This window comes from Camelus dromedarius, chromosome 4, assembly GCF_036321535.1.
Source record: "Camelus dromedarius isolate mCamDro1 chromosome 4, mCamDro1.pat, whole genome shotgun sequence".
NCBI lineage: Eukaryota > Metazoa > Chordata > Mammalia > Artiodactyla > Camelidae > Camelus > Camelus dromedarius.
The window spans coordinates 79,689,257-79,708,519 of record NC_087439.1 but is presented as its reverse complement, the minus strand read 5'-3'; the positions used below and the strand labels follow the sequence as shown (position 1 = coordinate 79,708,519).

Genomic DNA, 19,263 nt, shown 5'->3' with positions numbered 1-19,263 from the left:
CCCCCACTAAACTCCTGCTACCTGAGGAAAACTATCTTTTCTCTCTATCACATGCAATCCTCAATTCTTCACTGAGCTACTTTGCCCTAAGCCCAGTTCAGTCCACTCCAAATTTTATTTATAACCTTCCCTACCCTTTTATATGAAAGAAAAGAGATTTCCCACTGCCTAGGAATTTGAGAAGATCCCAATAATTGTCGCCTGGGTAATTTTCTAACAATTAAACCTTGATCTCAAGGTCTTAACAGCCCATCCTCAACACTTTTTTTCTATCCCTCTGCCCCTACCAGTGTCCCCAGGTCAAAGGCAAAAAGGATACCCTGAGAAAAGCTTAAGGTTGGGGTAGAGGTGAGGGGATAAGAAAATCTTTTTGTTGTTGGGCTTTCCAGGTAGAGTTCAGAATCAGTGACTCACAGTTCTCAGTCCTGGGGGCAATTTATTTGCTGCTTGGAGGGATGTAAGAGGAGCCAGTGAGAACGCAGACTCCCCTCATAATACAGATACACTGTGGATCCACCCCACCCCCCAACCATCCTATCCTCTTCTGCAAAGACTCCAACTGCCTCTACTGGGCTTTCTGCTTCCACTGGGCACATGCTGATGCCCCTGAGTGGGCTGCTCTGGTGGTGGTGGTGCTGCTGCTTCTGTGCCTGGTACTGCTGTGGATTGTGCACCCCAGCTCCCCAGATGTTGCGCCACCAGGGTCTCCTCAAGTGCCGCTGCCGCATGCTCTTCAATGACCTGAAGGTTTTCCTCCTGCGGCGCCCCCCTCCAGCGCCCCTGCCCATGCACAGCGAACCCCAGCTCCCTGGTTTGGCAGCCAACAACAACACCCTTCCGGCTCTGGGTGCCGGGGGGTGGGCAGGCTGGAGGGGCCCTCGAGAAGGGGTGGGCAGGGAGACTCCTCCTCTGCCACCTCCACCACCTTTGCCACCTTATCTGGAAGATGACTGGGGTGGCCCAGCCACAGAGCCACCTGCCTCGCTGCTCAGCAGTGCCTCCTCAGATGACTTCTGTAAGGGGAAGGCTGAGGATCGCTACTCACTGGGCAGCAGCCTGGACAGTGGCATGAGGACCCCTCTCTGTCGTATCTGTTTCCAGGGGCCAGAACAGGTGAGACCTTTTTTCCTTTTTCATGCTTCCTTCTAGTATCTCCAGGTCTTGCAGACTGCTACTTTCTTGCTTGCCCTGGGGAGCCATTGTACTGTCTCTAGTGTAAGGACTAAAGTTTTAAGGGCTCCTCAGTGATGTTCATTTCATGTGGTTAAGTTTGTCCAAAATGTGTCTGGTGTCTGGTTGAGCCTGTTTGGTAGCTCAGTTGTACCCTACTTTTGCATTTTCCCTACAATGCTCAATTGGAATATGTTCAATTCCACCCAAAAATTCCATAAGTATTCTCAGAGTAGAAGATTCAGAAGTCGGAAGGGATGAAATAAACAAACTTGGTGTTACATTCATGCTTGTTGCCAGGATATCCTTGTATCTGATTTATTGTTTAGTGCCATTTCCCTAAGCCATTTTCAGTCCCAGATTCAAATTTCTTCCCTCTCAGAAAGTGTGCAGAGATCGTGTCCTCCGCAAGCCTGTGCCTTTCCTTTACTTTGAGACTACCCCCTGCCATATTATATTGACACCCTCAGCAGTGTGTCTTAGTCACCGAGGAGGAAACGGAGAGGGATTGTAGGTTCAAGGAGACTATGCAGTTTGCTAAGATGCTTTTTGGCCGACTCAAGATTTTACCAGGTTGAAAGCAGGTAAGTAAGTTGGATGAGAGTGAATTTAAGGGATATGAAGAAGGAAGTTGGGAATCTTGTCTTATCTATTCCTCTTCTCAGGCCTGAAGCATATCAACTTAGGATGTCCCTTAAACTCTCCCCATCCAGGATAGAGGATGCCAAGTACTTTATGGATCAGAGTCTTCCCAAGTTGAAGGTTCTCCCTACCCGACTCACTCAGATTTTCATAAACATACTCACCCAATTCCCTCCAGCTCCACTTTCAATCTAGTGGCTGCAGTGCTGAATAGCATGTGCACATTCTTCTAGAATCACGAATTGTGGCAACACTTTTTACAGAATCCCAGGTAGGAAGCGTTCATCTGAAAATCTGATCTAGTTAGTGATAACAGAGAAGGAACACTCAGTGGTACCCTGGGCAGGGTTATGTGGTCACATCAGCCACTTCCTCACTAGTTTCCCAGAAGTGGAGGGGAGATCTCTGTGTGTCCCTTGGACAGGTGATGGTGCAGTAGGATGACATACCGGTGCTCCTGAATAGCTCTGGTTCTTGTTGAGGGCTTGCTTTGTGAGAGGCAGGCATCCCTGACATTTTCATTCATTTTATCTTTGCTCTGAACAGGCAGAGCATTTCAAGGACAGATGATGACTGGGGCCATGGCCTGGGCATTATGAAAGAAAGTGATGTTGATCTCAGTGTGAACAAATGTTTCTGAGAGGCTGGGGGCTCTGTTCCTCCTTCTTGTGACTAGAATTGCCTGCAGTCTCAACTGGAGTGCTGTCCAGAGCTGAGGATTCTTGTTAGGGGAGAAGGTCCAGGGTGCCTGCTCAGGCCTCTTCTTTCAGCCCTCCCCTCCACTTTCAGGGCTGGGTCTCTAGCACAGACACAAGGTGGAGTGGCATGTCTGAGAACAAGAGTGATGATGCCTCTCTTTGGGATGGTCCTGGCCAGCATCTGCCCCAATCAGGAACCTCATCTTTTCCAAAAGACTTATTTAGCTTCCTAACTTCTTAAGCTATTTCTTTCTTCTCCCATTTAGGCTGGTTCCGGTCTGCATGTTACAAGGGCCACTAAGAGTATAACTTCTGGCAAGAATACCCTTGTCTCTAGAAAGCGGCAGGGATTGGAGCCTGTTCTGGTTGATGTTTACTGCTGTGTGAACTTCTTCAAATGTCGTTATACCCTTGAACCCCTTTTCCAACTCCTGTGATTTAAAGGAACCTTTTTTCTCCCCTCATTTCCTTCTCTGTGTGTTGAGAGGATCCAGAAAATAGTGAGCCTGAAAATGCCTTGAAAGGGATTAATATATAATGGCATGCATTTTGATGATGGAAAAGCAGCATTTTGCTAAAAAAAAAAAAAAAAAGGAAAAGAAAGGGATCATCAGGAAGACTGTGAAATACCCTCACACGATACAGGGTCTGGTCGGAGGTTAGGAGCTTTCCTTTCTTGTTCATTATTTTTATGATGTGTCATAAATAGAGCACGGAATTAAAAAAAAATACCAATAAAGGAATAGGCTCTATTATCATGTGGGAGGAATAGGGGGTCATGTCGATATTAAGACTTGATCAAATCAAGCACCTCCTGCATATGATAATTGTATTTTGAGAGTTTGCTTTATTTGTGCAGGAGCCAGGAGATTTTAATAGCATTGTGTTATAATAGTAATAAAAGTAGCATGTGTAGATGTGAACACGTTTTCCCTCTTTTTGCTTGTTTTTCTTCAAAAAATTTTAATGAGGAAGGGAGACAAAGGGGAGGAGATGGGGAAAACTCTCTAGAGAAAGAAGAGAGGGAGAGAGACAAACAGACAGACAGAAAGAGAAAAGCTGAGACTCAGTATTTTATTTTCTGTTTGGGGGGGAGCTGTCCAGCAATTGTCCACACATGGCCCTGAAGGGAGTGCAGACAGTCTGCAATCTCAATAGCTGAATGTCTTGGTCTTTCCTCTGCCCAAACAAAGGAACTGAACAGTTTCCCAGTCATTTGCCACTGCTCTAGGGGTTAAAAGATTGCCAGAAATGAAAAATTTGGTCTCTACCTGCCAATGGCTTGTAACGTATGAGGTGAGAGGCAACTGAAGGATCCGGCTAGTTCTACATCTGCACCTATCTATAAAGGACATAGTATTCATTCATTCATGTGTTCATTTAGCAAATGTTTCCTGGGTGCCTACAGTATGCCAGATATTGTTCCAGACCCTGAGTTCCCAGGAGTGAACAAAACAGTTGAGATCTCTGCTCTCCTGAAGCTAACGTTCTAGTGAAGATGCAGAAATAGCCAAGCAAAGTAGTAGATAATTACAGTGATATATAAAGTGATTTCAGATGGCCTTCAGTGCCATGGTGAGGGCAAAACAGGAAAATGAGTTAGACAAGGATAATAGGGAGGGCTTGGGAAAGAAGCAGCTACGTTACGCAGGGTCATTGGGAACAGCCTCCCTAAGAATGTGCCATCTAGGCTGACACTTAAGTGACGAGCAGGATCCAGTGATGCCTACATCGATCTGGGGAAGAGCCTCCAGGTGGAGGAGATAGCAGATTAAAAGGCCCAAGTGTGAAGAAGCTTAGCATGTTTGAGAAACAGAAGAGAGGACAGGAGGAGGGAGAGGAATGGGGTGTGAACAAATGCTTTAGGGCCAGTGTGGCTCCATGCTAGACAGCTGGCTGAGTAGCCACGCTCCTCCCTTCAGCCAGTCTTTAAGGTGGGTCAGGAGTTAGTCAAGGATTCATGAAAGTATGAGACAAGAGCCTTCATTCTCCATTTATGGTTGAAGTTGCACTAGTTCACTTCAAGGGACAGTGTGCCATGGTGGGTGAGCTGAAGTCTCCAAGCCCAGATGGCCCCAGTTGGAGGCCTGAACAATTTGCACAGCTTCTCTGTGCCTCAGTTTTCTCATTTGTAAAACTGGGATAATGATAGCCCCCAATCCATAAGGTTATTCTGAGCATCAGATTGGTCAACGTGGTTAGAGCAGTTCTATCATACTGTTGTTATTTCGGAGGTAAGAGAATGCCTCCTCCCCACAACACATTGTTTAAAAGGAAAAGTGAGCCCCAGCTCCCAGGCTGGCAGGAGCTGCTGTAGTGTGGTCTGTCTGTGGTAGTAGATTGCTTATTGCCCACTCACGGTGCCCTAGACACAGAGTGCTGCTTCTGTTTCCATCATCAAAAGTCTGTATTAAGTGCCTACCTATGCCTGCTGCTCTGCTGAGCAGAGTCTGGAGACACAGGGCAGATGTGGCCCTGCCCCCTCTGGGAGTTTCACAATCTAACCCAGACATCACAGAGGCTGATAGAGATCAAGAACACAGAGATAGTCAGTCGCAGGTGAATTACAGTAATATCGGGGACAAGAAAGAGATGCATGCTTAAAAGCGGCTACTGTGTGGGGTGCCTTTTCAAGAGAGAAAAGTGGAGGAATTTGTTACCTTTTCCCCAATTAGTCAGAGAAGGTTTCTCTGCTGCTGCTGAAGACCAAATGAGAAGAAATAGACTTAGGCTGAGTTTAGACAGCTGGAAGCCGTAGAGATGTGAGACACACTGATATCTTAACAAAGAGGTGAAATCACTTGCTAGGCTCGGTCAGCTGTGGAGCACCTGGAGTGGGTACAAAGATGAAATCCACTATGGCAGTGGGGGTGATGGGGCACCTGTTTTGGACCTAATAAAAAGCAGGAAACAAATCTGGAAGAGATGAATAGTCTTGGTCTGCCTCCTTTTTGACTCCTGAAGTTCATTTCCCTAGAGTTCCAAGTTCAGAAGGGGCAAGAGTAATGTGGAATATGTTAGTCAGTGTTTTGGGTTCTCTGAAAGTAAGAGAAGGACTTTGCAGGGCTCAAAGGAAACTGGAGACCCCAAGATGCAAAGAGAACCCTGGGAATGGAGAGTAAGCAAAGCACTTTAGGAGAGATCCAAACAGTATATTGTTTTTCCTTAGCACTATGGTTTAATTTTACGTTTCTTTCTGTGATTAATTAATTAACATCTGTCTCCACAAAGAATAGCTCCATCTCTAACATTTATGGACCCTAGGGCAAGAGTATAGATGGAGGCTCAATATCATAGGCCAAAATATTTAGAAGTAATTAATCCAGCTCATAAACTGTTACACAACGTGCATTTTATCCTTCTATCCTGACAAATAGAACTTCAAAACAACCTGGAAGACAGGTTTGAATTTAAACCTGTTCAAGCCCTCTGAACTCAGTGCTAGCCAAATGGGAACATCTACCCTTGGACAACAGGCCATCTGATCTGATTCTCTTTCCACTGTGGGCTTCATCCTGCATCATAATGAGCCTTGGACACACGTGTGGACACACCTGTTGGCTTGTCCAAGCTCTAGCTATACCACATCCAAAGAGCTTCCCCTGGACCCTCTCTGTCCCTTTGAGCCTGAAGAAGAGCACCCTGAAGGTTCTGAGAGTGGCCTTATGGCTGAATAGGCAGGAATTCTAGGGTTCCAGGTAATCGAAGTATGTTCTAGAAGGGGGATGTGGTCCCTTGACTCTGCAGACTCCTCACCCCATGGGAAGTGTGTAACCAAAGAAGGGCCAGAGTGGAGCCCTCTATAGCAAGGGACCCTCTTGACTGGGTCTAAGGGAAGCACTGCAAAGGGACTGTAAGTTCCCTGGAAGCAGTGACTTGTGTGTGTCTGCTTATCAATCCAGTGCCTGGCACCTGCTTCATGCTCTACAAGTATTTGTTGGATGCACGAACCTTTAGAGCTCATCCAGTGGGCAGCTCCGTAGGTAGGGGAACTGAGAAGAGACCACAAGGGAAAAAAATATTCACTGGCAGTGTGCTGTGCACAAGGGAGTGCAGATCTGTTCTGTGGGATCACAAAGGGCACTGCCTTGGCCACTTAGATGGACTCTGCAGGGAAGCCAGCTTGGGTTTTGATATTAGAAAGAACTTTCTATCAGAGCTGTCCCAAGATAGTATAGGCTGCCTTGGAGTGGGGGCTCAAGTGGTCAGCTGGGACTAGTGACCCTGAAGATCCCTTTTGAGCTTGAGACTTGGGGTTCATCGCAATGAGATTGCTCGGGGTCCAGAGAGACTTTTAATCTAAGCAGAAAGAGATAGCCTGCATCCCTTTCCAACTGAAGGAGTCATCTAGTCCCAGGAGACCTAGTTCTGGTGTATATAATACATGGCACAACAAACGGGTCTTCAGCAAAAATCACAAAAAATAGACTCTGTCCTGTGTTTATAGAAATCCTAAGTTGCTGACAAGCACATGATTGCTGCAGTCATGAATTTACACCATGCACGTACAGTAGGAGAGCAAGCATTTCATGAATGGTAGACAACAGGTCCCATCTTGGACCCAGGATGCAGCAGCATCCCAGGGAAAGGGAAGCCCACTTACGGCCACCCCTCCCCCAAAGTCATGGGTGACCTATTTTCATTTTCCCATCTGAGATTTTTTTTCCCACTGTAGTTTTTCAGTTCTTACTTCCACCAGCCCTGGTCCTATTTAAACTGGAAGCTCCTAGGACCCTTTCCTATGAGTTCTCACCAGTGCTCTAATACTTTATTGGGAGATGATGTAAGGATGTTCAAACCTCACCATCAGGTCCCTGGCTATTTCCCAGATTTAGCTATCTATTATTTACATGCACACACATGCACATGCATACATATGAATAAAGTGTGGAGTTAATCTGTCTTGAGTCCACAGACAGAGTTAGGGGTGGGAAGAGGGGAGACACTTGAGCCTTGACAGCTGTCAAGTGATTCTCATCTCAACTGTCTGTGGATCCTCTACACAGTGTTCACTTTGGAGTAACTCTTCTTCACTTGCCAGCCTTCATCTGCTTGTGGTGGGTTGGCTAATTTATTGGGTGTGGCTTCTGTCTGAGGCCTGCATACAAAGAGTTACTTAATACAGCTGGTAGAGTGAAATATGGATTTCAAAAGAGCCTGGGAGGAAAAAAGAGAGATGCTGAGAATCAATCTCTCTCTCCTCTCTTTTCCAGCTGGTATGTAGGAAAAGCCCAGCTGTGGCCCGTGAGTTGGGGGAAGGGAGGTAGGTTCAAGGGGGAGGGGATACTCAAAGGAGTGTGGGAATGAACGAGCTGCTTCTTGTTTGCTGGGAAGGAAGCCAAGTTGGAAGTGAGCCCGGATGTAAAGGAGCTGGCACGTGAATACTGTGTGTGCCGAGCCGCACACCATCCCCCCTCAAGAAGTATCATATGTAAGACAGAGTCACATAGACTCGGTGCCTATTACAGACAGTACACATCTGATACCTCCCTCTGAGTACATTACAAGTAAAAATGGGGACCACATGGAGCTGACCATCTCAGGATAAAATAGGCAAAATTGAATAAGCTATAATTTGAGTTCTAGGTAGAGGCAAACTGTCAAGGAAAAAAAGGGGACTCTGCGAATACAGACTCTGTCCAGCTCTGATCCAAGGCCACAAAGGGGACACACAAGCCCCGGCCTTACAGCTAGGTTATTGCTCTGATGAGCACATCGCCAGGGCCTGTGCTCAGACGTTTTGAGAAGGACAGACCAAATTAGTTTCCTTCTTTACGGAAAAGTTACTTTGGATGTAGTTGAAGAGAATCAACATCAATTTCTCCAAAAGAAACCTTTTGAAGCCACTCTAGTGGCTGGAATAGGGCTCTGCATACAGTAGGCACTCAATATCTGTTGGTCCTTTCCCCTCCCTCCTGGCAGATGTTCATTCCAGACTAACAGTGTTATCTTTGGTCCATAGTGTACACATGGTGGAAGGCATATTTGCTTGTGTGTGCATGGACACATATGTGTGTGTATGTAAATTAAAATGCCAAGCAAGGTGGGTATGGATGATCCCCTGAGATGCCTTTCACCCATCCAGTCTCCTTTTCTGATTCTATAATGACGAATAGCAGTGATGCTTGTCCTAGTCATCATAGTGATCATTATCCTGGCTTAAGAATACTTGAGCAGATCTTTTCTCATCCAATTGCAGAAGAATGGGAAGAACATGGGGTTTCAAGTCAGAAAGACATGGATTTAAATCTCAGTTTGGGCCCTTCCCAGCTGAGTGATGTTGGGTGACTTATTTAACCTCCCTGGACCTTGTTTAAAAAACAGGAATAAAATACTGAGCTTGAAAGCTTGTCATAAGGAGTGGGCATGAGTAAAGTTCTAGGCACACAGCAGCTGTTCATTAAATGGGAGTGATGGTTATCCCATTCTGTTTGTGTAGCTCGGAGACATGGAGTGGGGCCCCAGATCACACTGCTGCCTTTCCTACTACCCTCTTTCACTACGACCTTCAAAAAATCAGACACTATAAGTGAGGCTGTGCTGCGACCACTGTGGACTGCCAGCTGTTTCGTGCCTGACCAACAGGGATGCACGTCTAGGTCCAGTGTCTCTGCTCAGCTGACCTTCTGCCTTGTGTTGCCTGACTCATCTGAGACTCCGTTCTCTCCTGCCTGGTCCCTCACTCCTAGCATAGTTGTCTTTATTCATCTCCATCACCACCATGTCCCTGACAGATCTTTGTTAAGCAACACTATCTGCCTGGCAGGAACTGTGCAGAAGGATACTTTCCTGGACTCTGAGCCCCTAGAGGCCAGGAGTGGACCGCGCACATGGAGGAGCACGTTGAGGAAGTGGCAGCGAATACGCTTGCTCGACATATGACGGCAAGGTGTTTGTATTCAGGGTCATCCCTAGACTAGTGTTTCTGAAAACTGGGATGGGATGGATACCCCAGACAGACACGATGTTAAATAACAGTGATCCTCCAGTGAGAACGTTGTTCTCTTGTCATTTCGCTCCCATGCCTTATGATTATGTCTGAGAGAAAATGTCACTGGAGAGATAATATGTCTTTAACACCTTTCTAAGGCTTGTCAATCTCCTCTGTGAACAAAGAGAATAGACATCAGGCTCAGAGCCTTTGGACATACAGTAATGTCCAGCTAGAATTTGTTCATCTTGTTTTGTTTGTACTTGTGTGTCTATTTTTTTTATTAACAGACTATTTTTTATAGCAATTGCAGGTTCGAGGGAAAACTGAGTGCAAAGTAGGGTTCCCATACACTCACTTCCACCCCTCCTCCCAGCCTCCCCTGCCATCAACATCCTGCACCAGAGTGGCGCATTTTTTTGCAATCAATGAACAAATGTTGACACATCATTATTACTCATAGTCCATAATTTGCATTGCAGTTCCCTCTTGACGTTGTACATCCTAAGGGTTTTGACAAATGCACAGTGACGTGTATCTGCCATTATAGTATCACACAGAATAGTTGCAGTATCTGAAAAGTCCCCTGTGCTCCACCCCTTCATCCCTTTGCTCCCACCCCTAAACTCCTGCAGCATGGTCTGGCATTTTCCAGAATGTCATATAGTTGAAATCATACAGTATGTAGCCTTTTCAGACTGGCTTCTTTCACTTAGTAATATGCATTTATGGTTCCTCCATGTCTTTTCCTGGCTTGATAGCACATTTCTTGTTAGTGCTCAATAATATTGTATGAATGTAGCACAACTTGTCTCTTCTTTTTGTGGTAAATGATACCAGTTTTTGCTTATGATAGTGACAAAAGTCTCCTTTAGAAATAAATTCATGGAAGTAAAAATGTGAGACATTTAGAGGAAAATGTTAAATATGAAGAAGATAATAGTATAGATGATATATAAATACATCAAACAGTGTAAATAACTGAAGTTTGGGTAACACTGACCTGAGCGGCACCCTTTACAAAAGTTCAGAAACATTTGTGGGCACCAAGAAGTGCCTCAGGAAGGGGGAAAATACAGAGCCTCGGCCATGGTGGTGCCCTGGAATCTGCATTTCTCACCACTGGCTTTGACAATCCTAAAGTAAGTAACTACTTCACAGGAATACTGTGTATCAGGCAGCAGTTTGAGGAGGCAGCCAAATGGGAAGAAGAAATGCTTCCATCAGACCTGAGGGTCCCAGACATCCAAAAAACAGGGGTATGGGCACTGTAGAGAAGAGTTGGGAGGGCACAGGACCCTACGACTAGGAAGGAAGCGGCATGTGTCACTCAGGGCGGAGGCAGAAAGGGATGCCTCTTGCATCTCTCTCCATCCCTGCCTCAGTGATCTGAGAGCTACAGTTCCAGGTGGGACAGCCACAAGATGGAAAAGTCTAACTGACAGGGGACTGTTACATGAGAAGGATGAGACAAAAACTCTGATCATGTTAAGACACTGAGATTTGGGGTTCATCTGTTGCCCAGCTAGTGTTAATCTCCCTGACGAACACGACCATCAATTCCCACTCCTAAATTATGTTCAAAGGGTATTCTTGAGCAAAGTTAAATCAGGGGCTTCTCTAGGGAAGCCCCAGAGTCCCAGCGCAAGGCAACAGATGGTGCACAGCTCGCTCCCTCACAGATCACTGAGCATCAACAATGAAGTGCTTCAGCTCTGGGATGGCATGTCACTCTTGCCAACAACTCATTGGCTGGATCTAGAAACATGGCTCTGCCTACCATCAGCAGGGATGAGGAGTGTCATCCTCGTGGGTACCTGGAAAGAGAGGAAATCCAGATATGAGTGAGTTCTAGAAGCCTCTCCCTCCACAATACTAGTATCTCTCTTTTAAGGTTGCTGAGGGATTTAAACGAGATGACACATGCCAAACATTCAGAACACTGCCTGACCCGCAGTAAGCACTCAGTAAATATTAGTGGTTCTTCTTCTTATTTCCTCGTTTACATAAGGAGGAGGTTGTACTCAGGAATATCCTTCCAGTTCTGTTGTCCTCTTTTATGTCTTATCAGGTAGAGGAGCAATACCTGGGGTTGGTATAAATCCAACTCCTTCTTCCACCAATAGAAGACGTCTCCCTAGAAGAATGACCTTAGAATTGAGCCTTACAGATGGAATCAGGGAAAGAATTTGGAAAATGGGATATAAAGACTTTTCCAGATGTAGGAACAATGGAAGTAAAAAAACCAGAGATGTTTTTGGAGAAAATTAACATGGTGGATAAGAATATGGGGCTTTCAGAGCCAAGTAGAACTGTGTCCAAATCACAGAGTTGCTGTGCAGTAGATGTGTGACTTTGGGAAAGTCACTTACAGACTCAAAATCTTGACTTCCTCCACTGTAGAATGGGAATGATAATAATAGTACCTGTCTTAGAGGTACTATTATGAGGCTCAAATGATAAAATGCATGTGAGACTCTTGGCAAAGAGTAGAATACAAACACACAATAAATTTGCAAAGTTGCAGTGAACACTAGCTCTTGGTGTTATCTGATCTAACAGCTCTCAACTGTCTTCTCCAAACTCTCTTTGAGAATCTCTACCTTGGTGAGTGTATGACTGGTCAGGAGGAGCTGCCAAAATACCACAGGGGTAGATGAAACTAAATATACCCAAGCATTGCCAGTAGAGAAAATAAAAATTATCTCACAGTTACACATATAATTTTTCAGATGTATATGGAAGCCATTGTGATGAACAAAATCAAAAGCATCCTTTACTATAGTGTAGTTTCTTGTCAATAAGTATATTCTCAGTCAACAGATACTCAAAGTACAATTATAGTCATTTGAGGGTTTGTGAAACTCTTTCAACATTAAAAGGGATCTAAATTGAGGGACATTCTACAAAACAACCAGCCAGAATTTTTCCAAAAGTGTCAAGGCCATGAAAGATAAAGAATGATGAGGGAAATGTCCTAGATTGGAGGAGTCTAAAGAGATATGACAACTAAAGAAAATGTGTAATTTGGATTGGTTTCTTGATCAGAGAAACAATATTAGTGGGACAGTTGGTGACATTCGAACAAGGTGTATAGATTAGTTAATAGCATTGCTTCAATGCTAAGTTTCTGGATTTGGTCATTGTATTATGGTTCAATAAGATAATAAACTTTGAGATAGAGGCTGAAGGTCTGTGGGAAGTCATTGTGCTATGTTTACAAGTGTTTTTTTTTTTAATGAATTTGAAATTGTTTCAAAATGAAAAGTTAAAAAATAAAAATAACTTAAATGGGGGGGTAGTTTCTCATACTTGGGAAAATTGAGAATTACTATTATAGAAAAAAGCATGGGTTTGATGGTTAGAAAAATCTAGATTAAAATCCAGACTCTAACACATACTAACTGTGTGTCTTTGGGAAAATCAATTCAATCCTCTGAATTTCAGTGTTTTCTATTTGCTATATGGAGTGAATAAAAAGAGATACATCATAGAATTATTGTGAGAATTTGAGTGCACAACACCTACCATAGTACATGAAGGGGGCTCCCAATAAATATTAGCTCTCTTTCTGGTCTCTCTTCCCCCCTCTGTCCAAAGAGGATAATAAATATGCCTTCCAAATCCCCCAGGTATAATACTGTGTGCAAAGTGCTTTGAGATTGGCATGGTGACACCTGAACAGTGAAAAGTGTTGAGTGGGCAGGAAAGTTTCCCCAATACGAGATCTTAAGCATGTAAACAGAGTTCATAATCATCAGCATAAATAGCATTGGCCATTATGTAGTATTCTTTCATACTTCTTAACCTGACACACCAAAAGGAGCGTTTTGGCACATTGAGTGAGTGTGGGTTGTATATTTGATTCATCCTGTGGTGAGCCCTCCAGGTGCTGCAGATTTAAGCCTCTGTGGAGCAATGTGCTACTTTAGAAAGAAAAGCTTTCTAGTGCTGGGGCTCTGAGTTCTTCAATGTGCTCAGAAAACAACTGCCCAAACCAGGCAGCTGCAGGTAAATGAGGGCAGCTGTGCGTGGGTGTGCAGATATGTCTGCTCCTGTTGGGTGCATGTCTGTGGGTGGGAGTGAGTGGGCATGTGTCTGCATGTGGACTACAACTATTTCACACAGAAGAAAAAGGTGCTTGAGGGGTTTGGTCCATCCTGCCTTTCGATTGCCCTTGTTCCAGAGACAGGTCAGAGAGTCTGGTCCTTGCAAAGTCAGTGCTGACAATTTATATAATACTCATTGCTTTGTTTCTTACTTCTGACATCCATTAAATGTTTGCCTGCAAACAAAACAAAACAAAACGACAAAAACCTCAGTTTGGGGCTTGTGGAGAAGTATGTGATATGATTTCAAAAGTTCTCCACCTCTTCCCCACAAAAAACATATACAGGTTCCTCATGATTTGAATTAATTTTCACCCTTTCTACCAATGCAATTCAAGTAAAAAGTGTTTATTTGACATGATGTCTGGAATTTGCTTCAAAATAATCCAGTGACTAGAGATGAAACAAGACCAGTCATGTGCTAATAAATGTTGAAGTTGAGTGATTGGTTGGGTGCATGGTTTCTTCTACTATTCTCTCTATTTTGATGTGTGTTTGAAAGTTTCCATGATAGAGAGGTCACAGCCTATTGTCTGGTTAATAAAAATGTTATAAAAAGACAATTATTAAACAGGTTTTACAAAAGGGGGTGGAGCCAGCTGAGGGTAGACAAAATAGCTTTGGGCACAATGATTCTGAGAACCAGAGCCAAGGGCAGATAGGACCAGAGTGCATCCCAGAGGGCATTTCATCAGTCTTCCCCAACGAGGGGAATAAATTTGATGACCTCTTAAGGGATCTTCCATCCCCAAAGGTCATGATTTAAAGATGAAAATGTCCTGTTGTCCATTTCTTTTCTGGTACACCTGGTTTGGTGGCAGCAAAAGGATCAGTATGACCACTCATTCAGCAGACATGGAGTGAACACAACCTGGTGCCAGGCTCTGAGAATATGGAGATAAGATGGGGAGCTCCGAGTCCAGTGCAAGAGCTTAGCATGCTAAGAAGCAACCATGAAATGGTTGGACCTTGGACCGGGGTTGTATCCAGTGTGCTGTGCATCCACCCTCCTGCACAGGAGAGATGACTAGTAATGTCTGAGAAAGCTGGAGAAGGATCGTGAGAGAAGCTAATCCTTGAGTGACCACGAAGGGATGAGCAGGAGGAATTCTCCAGGTGGAAGTGTGTGCAAAGTACGACAATACGAGATCTACCCTCACTCTTCTCATCACAAACATACTCCTTTCCATTCAGCCAAATCCTCTCTCCCTTTCATTATTTTTCAAATTGCCCTGCTCTGCTCTAAGACACAGAGTCACCCTCCCCAGAAAGCTGGGTGGATTCAAGTGTGGGCTTGGTGCAGATGGGGGAAGGGTGCATTGGCTCCTCTATAGAAGTTACTCCTTGCAATGCTAGCCTTTCCAGGCTTGTTCCCACTGGCCTTTCTGTAATTGAAGCCTAGTGGTCTGACTGTTCTTGGAGGCCACCTACCTGGGAATAGTAACTCCACAAAGATTCTCTTGGTTGAATGAACTGAGTTTTTATCTGGAAGTTTCACTTGTGGCTCCAGGAGCTTCTTTGTCCTCCAATGCATGCAGAGGCACTGGGGCATAGCCCTGTGGTTGGGAGGAAAGAGCAAACTTTCTCTTCCTAGTATTTAGAGGCGAGAAACCAGGATCTAGAGAGGTGGATGGAAGGCAAAATATAAAGATGGAATCCCTCAGCCTGGGAAAGTGCATCTGCCCCTCACAGGAGGAAGACATGTCCTTCCCCCAACCCTTTTCCAGCCTCAGAAATATTCATTCATTTATTTCCAAACACATGAACATATTGTAGCAAAGTGTTAATTTATCAATATGCTTGGAAAATTAAACAGATTAGGAAGGGGAAGTGGGCAGGAATGGGACAAGTTTATGGCTAATTTAATCTTTTAGTGGATTTGGGGATAACTATATAATTTATATCTCAACTTTTATTGCTGACAAACTTTATAAAACGTCCACTTTGCAGTGCCTTTGGACATCATCTGAAGTTTCCTGTATGTTGAAGTGTTGTTGTTTAGAGTCAGGCTTTGTGGTTATGAAGGCAAAGGAATGACGTTCTAGCGTCACAGACCACAGGATATCTTGTAGAAGTCAGAAGGTGGATTTTATTTAAATTGTGATATAACTTGTTTTATCTTTCTCCCTCAAGAGCGGTATAAACTTTCTAGTTCATTCACTGGACAAATATTTATTGAGCAGCTGCTTTGTGCCAGAAGCATGCTGAGGATTCTGGCTCTCCTAGTGAGCTAGACCACAGCTCCTGCCTCCCGGGATCTCCGCAGTCTTATAGCTGCAGATGGCGCCCCTGTAATACAGGGTGGTGAGGACTAAGAAGTGTGCAAAGTGCTCTGGGAGTGCAGGCTTCAGGATCAGGGAGGGCTTCTCGCAAGAGCAGACATCTGTGGGGGAACTGACTGGCCAAGATGAGAGTAGAAAAGGGCATTCCAGGCCCAAGGAGGAGCTTTCACAAAGGCCCAGTTTGCCTCGGCACACAACAATTCGCTCATCCTCCTTTCTCTGCACTCTGCCCAGTAAAGCCGTGTCTGCCTCTCCAGGGCAGTGGCTGCAGCAGCTGGGAGCCTCATTCCACTCGGGGCTTCGTCTGTGCAGGTCTCCTCCTAACCCAGTCTCACTCCCGCCAGGAGGCTGCCTCACTTAGCCCCCTTGAGGAGGGGGGACATCGGGGTTCCTCCGCTGTGGGTGGTCATCATGGTAACAGCCACCTCAGGCTGGGACTGCAACAGGTTGACAAAGGAGAGTGCGGAGCCCAAGTCCCTCCAGTATGGGTGGGAAACAGCGTCTCATTCAAGACCAAGGCACGCTTTTATTTCAAGTCTCTCATCTAGAGGCCACTGTATGTCCAGAGAGCCAAAAGAAATGTCATCAGCATGGCACAGACCCCATGGTTTTCCCAGGCCTTCAGCTTTTCCGCTCTTGCCAGTTGTCTGTGTGCGCCCGTAACTGGAGATCTGGTAGACACAGCACAAGCACACTCAGTTTGCCTTTTGGTTCCATTTGAAATGATCATTTCCCAGTTGCCAGCAGCAGTATTACCAGCTACACTCCTGCTATATGTTAGCAGGTTTTCTTGCTTATAAAATTATTCTTTGAGAAAGGGACTCCCCTTCATTCGTGAGATAAGGAAATTGAGGCCCAAAGAGGGTAAGTGATGTGTCTGTGTTAACAGAGAGGCGCACAGACGCCGGGCCAGGTGTAGGTGACACAGCCATGAACAAAACAGACAAGGACTCGGCTCTGGTGGAGCTCACAGCCCAGAGGGGAAGTCTAGTGGAATCACAGCCCCCGGGCGTGCTGGCGGTCCTCGTGCGCCTTGGCCACCTGGGCGGCTGCTCCTGCTTCTGGGCACAATCCTCTTTGTAGCTCTTGCCTTCCCTCCACTGACAGACATTCACCGTCTCCTGGATAATGTTCATTTCTTGATTAACTTTCTAGTCTCCCCTCCACTGCATTTCTGCTTCATACATGCACACAATGTCCTTTCCCTTGTGCTTGGTGATGTCGGCATGCACAGGACCCCCAGCAGTGGTAGTGACATCTGATCTTTCATGCTGATGCTCTAGGAACTCCCCAAACTCTGAACAAGTAACAATGCATGAGGTAAGTGCGACGGCCAGAAGGACAGCTAGCATGTTCAGAATATAAGAGTCTTTCAGGACAAAACTATGAAATACAAAGTATTATCCTTTATTCCCCCTATGGATCCGGAGGCCGACTCAGAAAAGTCAGGTAACTTTGTTGGTTTGTAGGGCTGGGTTTGGACTCTGGGCTCCTGGTTCCAAGTCCAGTGCTCTTTCTGCTCTTTAATTAAACATAATTCAATACAGTAGCTGTTTTTCAAGCACCTCCGATGTGCCAAGCATGATGCCAACCCTAGGAATACAGTTAAAGGAAGGTGCTTCCATCTCTCAGGGACCTTTCAGTCTAACAAGGGAGAAGTAAGCACAGGAGCAAATTGTCGTGAAAATTATGATGGAGAGATATTCTCGTTACCACATAGGCAGCAAAGAGGAAGGAAGAAATTTTGCCGCCTGCACGAGACTAGGGAAAAATAACAATTCAATGCAGTATGGGTTCCTGGAATCCACACAAGGGTGTTAGTGGAAAAACTGGTGAAGTTTGAATGAGGTCTTTTACTTGGGTATAGTATTTATCGTACCATAATTTCCTGGTTCTTACAGTTGTACCGTGAATGTCTGTAACATTAACATAGAGAGAGACTCATTGAGAGGGATATATGGAAACTACTATTTCTGTAAATTTTTGTAAATCTAGAAGTGGTTCAAAAATAAAAAGTTTAAAGAAAAGAAAAAAAAAGAAATGAAACCTGGGCATAATCCTCAGTTCTTCTCTTTCCCTTCACCCTTTTCCCACCATGGGTTGTTTTTTTTTGTTTGTTTTGTTTTTGTTTTTTTTCAGTTAGCATGTTCTTCCGTTGCTTTAACTTCCTAAATGTCTCTCCCATCCATCCGTTTCTCTGGATCTAAACTGCCACCATTTCAGTCCAGGCTCCCCTCATTCCTCTCCTGGATTTTTACCCCTCCATTTTGATTCCCTGCTTTCACTCCCATTTTCTCCATTCTATTCTCTACAGTAGTACGATTCTTCACTCACACCGGGTTCTTAAATTGGCTTAAAATTCTCTGTGGATGCCTTTCTTTCAGGACCATGTTCAGCTCCCTGACTTGCTTTGCAAGACCATTCATAGGCCAGCTTCTGCCTACCTCTCCAGACTCTGTCATTGCCCACCCTCACCTCCCACCTTTCACTGCATCTTCCCTAGAGATACTGACCTTCTTTCAGGCTCAAAGGAGCCACCTCTCTTTTATCCCAGTCCATGAACCTCCATTACCTCTGCTTAGGATGCTCTTTACCCGCTCACATACAACCTTCACCTCTCACCTGATTAACTTCTCCCATCCTTCAAAAGCCCCTGGCCCCCACGTATGGGCTGGGTGCCCCTCCTGTAAGCTTCCTGGGATCTCTGGACTCACCCCACTGGTCACAGCACTCACCCCACTGTATTGTCACCACTTCTGCATTCCTGTATAGACTATAATTCCCATGAGGACAGGTGTTATGTCTACTTTGGTACTGTTGCTTTCCAGCATCTTGCACCCTGAGGACACCCAATGGATTTTTGTTGAATGGATATACCAATATTTCTAAGCATTAACTATATGTGTGGAAACACTAGCTCCCAGCTATGTGTGCTCATGACAGGGCAGTGGATACCAAAGAAACAGATCTCATCTTTAATGGTGCGTGTCGGGGGGAGAGAGGGGGTAAAATCAGTTCTAAATGTTACTTAACACAGGGCGGCCAATGATTCCAGTTTCCCTTGGGATTCCCATGATGTGGGACTTACAGTGCTAACACTGGAGCAGTCTCAGACAAACCTGGACAGCCGATCGCCCTATAAGAACGCTTCAGCCAACTACACCATGTACTGCTAAGCCCAGGGACAACACCCCTGATAGTCAGGGTCTACCTGCCATATGTTGGGAAGCACTTGTTGAATGATTGGCTGAGAGTTGCCTGTTTCACACTCTAGGAAAAAGCAGCCATCAGCTGTTAACCAGGCTGCTTAGAATCAAGGAGGCATGATCTCTGAGACCCTCCTATTTGATTCTACACAGAGTAGGAGAAAGAGCTTAAGAAATTAGATCTCCAGCAGAAGGCTTCTCAGATATTAATTGTGCATATGAACC

At 45.1% G+C, this 19,263-nt stretch overlaps 1 protein-coding gene across 1 annotated transcript in view; it reads left to right on the top strand.

The window, feature by feature from the left end:
* Window positions 1-587: 587 nt before the first annotated feature.
* Window positions 588-19,263, top strand: part of MARCHF4 (membrane associated ring-CH-type finger 4) — a 93,131-nt gene continuing 74,455 nt past the window's right edge. The window contains exon 1 of the mRNA XM_010979701.3: window positions 588-1,113. Coding sequence (XP_010978003.3) covers window positions 595-1,113 — 519 coding nt within the window. The 5' untranslated portion in view covers window positions 588-594. The remainder of the gene's footprint in view (window positions 1,114-19,263) is intronic.